Here is a 5,736-nt window from a genome sequence, read left to right as displayed (position 1 = left end):
TATCATTTATTGGAAAATTGCAAAGTGCCTGAAGCAATGCTAGATATTGCTTATAGTCACAAATATTTATCAGCAAGATTCAGAAAATGTCTTTATCTGTGCTTTGCATTGGAATACAATAATCACCAAGACACTCTCCTGTGCCTCGGGAGCTTTCAATAAATCAGGGCAACACATAAGTAACTAGGCAATTTTAAACAGTGCAATGTGTTGTTAGGGAGATGTGCAAAACTACTTGGTATAAAAAGGAAAGAGATACCAAAAATCCTTGGAGGGAAGTCAGAGAGGGCTTCTCAGAGATAATTCTACCAAACTTCAGGGTAATCCTGAGGCACAGGTACTGTTACCATCCCAGGTGGAGGGATAATAAAGCTACTTAAATTTCTCAAGCTTCCACAGCAAGTAGCAGGGGTAACATTTGAACCCAGGTCTCTGAATACAAACCCCATATTCTTCTGCTATCATAGGTTCCCTCATGTTAGTAATTTCTTTCTCTTAAAGTCTAGTATAGCTCAATTCTATAGATTTGGAAGACAACAAGTGTTTCATCTTTCAAGCACAATTTCGGCAAAATTAGTTAATAATTGATTAAAGCCATTCAGAAGAGAAAGATGTTTTTATATCCAAGAATTGCAGAACAAAGTTATGGCTATGCCTTTTGTACCTATATGGCTGTTTTCCTTCATTGGCACAGGCAGAAAAAAATCTAGGAAGCTACATTAGTGCTGAATCTGGTGATGCCCCCATCACCACACCAGGTATGTTCTGGAACATCATACATCTTCTCATGTTAGATACATGCTTCTTGCCTAGGAAAAGGACAGATGCTTACATGTCAAAATAATATAGCACTATGATGATCACTTTTACTTTATAAGTAATTTTGTGCTTTTTTTAAATACAGCCATTGATTATTATTATTCCTAAGGAAAATGAAGATAATTACGTATTTTTGCATTTGGGCAGTAGCATGGGCCATTCCAGTAAGTATGCCTTTCTCAGAAAACCTCTTCACTTTATTAACTCTTTTAACCTAACATTGATACAAAATGTGTGTGTGTGTGTGTGCGCATGCACATGTGTGTGTATATTTCCTCAATATTTTGTTAATAGGCTGATTCTAAACATTCAGATTTGCACTAAAGGCTTTATGCAATATCTGTGGGGTCTCAACAAAACCACTTCAACTCATGTTCTCTTTCCTCTATAGAAACTCACATCTTGTTTGAAGGATTATTGTTTAAAACACTTATTCAGATTAATTTACACTTTGTACCCAGAAGTCATGGAGACTTTGTCAATCTTTGCTTCATACTCTGTGAATTTCCTTTTAATATGAACAAAGTCCACACTGTTTAGGAAGTTTCCAAGAATATTCTTTCTATAGGAAAAAGTAGGATTTTTTTTTAACATATGGGAAACTAATGTTTAGTCAGAGAGTTATTATTTATGTGCTCACCGAGGAAAATTTGGAATATACAGCATAACACTAATAAAAATTGGGAAAACTAAACCATTTGTAATTTTCCTAGCCAGCATCCATGTTTAACATTTTGGTATGCTTTTATAATACCAATAATTTGCTATTCATGTAGTTGAAAATGTTCTCAAGTATTTCAAATGTGCCCTTGCAGTGCATAGAAGGATAATAGCAGAATGCTTGATTTTGCATCTGTGCAAGCTCTGGTCATGCCTACTGTTGTCTTAAGAGCTTAGGTCAGGATTACACTTAGAGTGGATCTTGTGCTATTGCGAGAGGTTTGTTGTACAGAAACACCAGCAGTCTATCACCTCATCTTTCTAAAAGACTCTTTTCTTCTGCAGTTGAAATAAGTGGGCTGAGCTAACACATCCATAAAATTGGTAATACCACAGTGAAAAATGTCCATGTACCCAGTTTAAACTCTACACAAATCCTGTAAGAAGCCACTTCTCTTTTCTATCTGATTAGATTATACTTTGGCCTTTGTGTTAGATCTTTATTCTTCATTGAGGGAAAAGTGTGTGTGTGTGTGTGTGTGTGTGTGTGCGCGCGCGTGCGCACGCATGTGCGTGCATGCATGCTCATGCACATATTCACAAATAAAAACCTTTTCAATAGCCAGCATTTTCTACTTGGCAGGTTCCTCAGAGCAAACCACTGGAGAGACACATTGTTGAAAAATCTGGGAATTTACCTCTTCGAGGAAGATCAAAAGTGTCAGTACAGGTATAGGACATAAAATATTTCATTTTATTTTCTATTTCTGAGTCGCCACATTCCATTAACTTCCCCAAGATTGGAAAATGCTTTTCTTCAAGATCATTTAATTAATTTATAATTAATTAAATTGTTTCTCTTTTTCAGGATGAGTTAAATGCCAATGGAACCACTAAAGAAACTGGTGTCCCCATGCATGAAAGTGAAAGAGGAAGGCAAGAGCATACCCAAGATGGTCACAAGGGAGAAGAGAATGGCTCTGAGTGGGCAGATGTAGGAGGGAAGAGTTTTTCTACATATTCCACATTAGCAAATGAAGAGGGGAATATTGAGGGTTGGAATGGGGACATAAGAAAAGCAGAAACATATGGTCATGATGGAATACACGGGAAAGAAGAAAACACCACAGCAAATGGCATCCAGGGACAAGTAAGCATCATTGACAATGCCGGAGCCACAAACAGAAGCAACACTAGTGGAAATACTGATAAGAATACCCAAAATGGGGATGTTGGTGATGCAGGTCACAATGAGGATGCTGCTGTTGTCCAGGGAGATGGACCTCAAGTAGCTGGAAGCAATAACAGTACAGACAATGAGGATGAAATAATTGAGAACTCCTGTAGAAATGAGGGTAATGCAAGTGAAATAACACCTCAGATCAACAGCGAGAGAAATGGGACTCAGGAGGCTGAGGTGACACCAGGCACTGGAGAAGACAATGGCCTGGATAATTCTGATGGGAGTCCTAGTGGGAATGGAGCAGATGAGGATGAAGATGAGGGCTCTGGTGATGATGAAGATGAAGAAGCAGGGAACGGAAAAGACAGCAGTGATAACAGCAAGGGCCAGGAGGGCCAGGACCATGGGAAAGATGATAATAATATTAGCATAGGTCAAAATTCAGATAGTAGTGAAAATTATGACCCTGAAGGCAAAGAAGACCCCCATAATGATGGTGAGGGAGACAACACCTCCAAGAGTGAGGAGAATTCTGCTGGTATTCCGGAAGACAATGGCAGCCAAAGAATAGAGGACACCCAGCAGCTCAACCACAGAGAAAGCAAAGGTGTAGAAAATGGAATCACCAAAGAATCAGAGCCACATGCTGTTGGGAAGACCCAACATAAGGTAAGTTTGTAAAGCTGATTTCTTTCAATGGCAGTTTAAATTCTTCCCCTCCATCTACTGATGTTAGCACAAAAATAAACTGTGACAAGCATCCATGTATTTTTGCATCCACATTACTTGACTATTTAAAGGAAAACTAGAATCTTTACTAGTCTTCGATACAGAACAACTTTAAAAATAATACATTTCTGAGAACTTGGTTACAATTCTAGAAAATTCTTATGCGAAATTATGGCTTCTCCATGTAATTGTTTGCAAAAGTTCCCACTGGGTAGGAATATGAATGGTTTTTTTAAGGAATCTAAACACTAGGGTGCTTTCAATTATGGAATAAAGCACATTTTTACAAATAACTGTGAAGTACTAGAAGTGGAACTCCTATGTCTATGGAAACTTTTCCCAGTTATTCTTCCTCAGATCAATACAATTTTGCAGCAAATATTCACTAATTCATCATTCTTTCCTTCATCCTTCCACAGGGAATAGAAATCAAAGGTCCCAGCAGTGGCAACAGAAATATTACCAAAGAAGCTGTGAAGGCCAATGAAGATAAAGAGAATAAAGGACAACACGGAGTGATGTTGGGCAAAGGAAATGTGAAGACACAAGGGGAGGTTGACAACACAGAAGCACCTGGCCAAAAATCAGGACCAGGAAATAAAGTTGAACACAGCAACACAGGTAGTGACAGCAAGAGTGATGGTTATGACAGTTATGATTTTGATGATGAGTCCATGCAAGGAGATGATCCTGACAGCAGTGATGAATCTAATGGCAATGATGGTGCTAATTCAGAAAGCGACAATGACAGCAATAGCAGAGGAGATGCTTCTTATAACTCTGATGAATCAAAAGATAATGGCAATGGCAGTGACTCAAAAGGAGAAGAAGATGATGACAGTGATAGCACTTCAGATGCTAATGACAGTGACGGTAATGGCAATGGGAACAATGGAAACAATGACAATGGCAAATCAGACAATGGCAAAGGCAAATCAAATAGCAGTGATAGTAATGACAGCAGTGACAGTAGCGACAGCAGTGACAGTGACAGCAGTGACAGTGATAGTAGTGACAGCAGCAATAGCAGTGATAGTAGTGATAGCAGTGACAGCAGTGACAGTGATAGTAGTGAGAGCAGCAGTAGCAGTGACAGTAGTGATAGTAGTGACAGCAGTGACAGTGACAGCAGTGATAGTGACAGTGATAGTAGTAATAGCAGTGACAGTAGTGACAGCAGTGATAGCAGTGACAGTGATAGTAGTGATAACAGTGACAGTAGTGACAGCAGTGATAGCAGCGACAGTAATGATAGTAGTGACAGCAGTGACAGTGACAGTAGTGACAACAGTGACAGCAAGTCAGACAACAGCAAATCAGATAGCAGTGACAGCAGTGATAGTGACAGTGAGTCAGACAGCAGTGACAGCAGCAGTAGCAGTGACAGCAGCAACAGCAGTGAAAGTGACAGCAGTGACAGCAGTCATAGTAGTGACAGCAGCAATAGCAGTGACAGTAGCGACAGCAGTGAGAGCAGTGATAGCAGCGACAGCAGCAACAGCAGTGACAGCAGCGATAGCAGTGAGAGCAGTGACAGCAGTGACAGCAGCAGTGACAGCAGCGATAGCAGCGACAGCAGTGATAGCAGTGACAGCAGTGACAGCAGCGACAGCAGTGACAGTAGCGACAGCAGCGACAGCAGTGACAGCAGCAGCAGTGACAGCAGTGACAGCAGCAGCAGTGACAGCAGCGATAGCAGTGACAGCAGCGACAGTAGCGACAGAAGTGACAGCAGTGACAGTGATAGTGACAGTAGTGATAGTAGTGACAGCAGTGATAATAATGACAGCAACGATAGCAGCAACAGCAGCGACAGCAACGACAGCAGCAACAGCAGTGACAGCAGCAATAGCAGTGACAGTAGTGATAGCAGCGACAGCAGTGACAGCAGTGATAGCAGTGACAGTAGTGACAGCAGTGACAGCAGTGACAGTAGCGATAGCAGTGACAGTAGCGACAGCAGTGACAGTAGCGATAGCAGTGACAGTAGTGATAGCAGCGACAGTAGCGATAGCAGTGACAGTAGTGATAGCAGCGACAGCAGTGACAGTAGTGACAGCAGTGACAGTAGTGACAGCAGCGACAGTAGTGACAGTAGCGACAGCAGTGACAGCAGTGATAGCAGCGACAGCAGTGACAATAGTGATAGCAGCGACAGTAGCGATAGTGACAGTAGTGATAGCAGCGACAGCAGTGACAGTAGTGACAGCAGTGACAGTAGTGATAGCAGCGACAGCAGTGACAGTAGCGACAGCAGTGACAGTAGCAACAGCAGTGACAGTAGCGATAGCAGTGACAGCAGTGATAGCGACAGCAGTGACAGTAGCAACAGCAGTGACAGTAGC

At 41.4% G+C, this 5,736-nt stretch overlaps 1 protein-coding gene across 1 annotated transcript in view; it reads left to right on the top strand.

The window, feature by feature from the left end:
* The first annotated feature begins 903 nt into the window (after nt 1–903).
* Nucleotides 904–5,736, top strand: part of LOC108315700 (dentin sialophosphoprotein) — a 5,464-nt gene continuing 631 nt past the window's right edge. The window contains 4 exon segments of the mRNA XM_017545157.2: nt 904–983; nt 2,123–2,209; nt 2,348–3,331; nt 3,811–5,736. The exon segment at nt 3,811–5,736 is cut by the window's right edge and continues 3 nt beyond it. Of these exon segments, the coding sequence (XP_017400646.1) occupies nt 933–983; nt 2,123–2,209; nt 2,348–3,331; nt 3,811–5,736 (3,048 nt within the window). The 5' untranslated portion in view covers nt 904–932.

Source organism: Cebus imitator, unplaced genomic scaffold (assembly GCF_001604975.1).
Source record: "Cebus imitator isolate Cc_AM_T3 unplaced genomic scaffold, Cebus_imitator-1.0 Scaffold177, whole genome shotgun sequence".
Classification (NCBI taxonomy): Eukaryota; Metazoa; Chordata; class Mammalia; order Primates; family Cebidae; genus Cebus; species Cebus imitator.
This window is presented reverse-complemented; position numbering and strand designations above follow the sequence as displayed.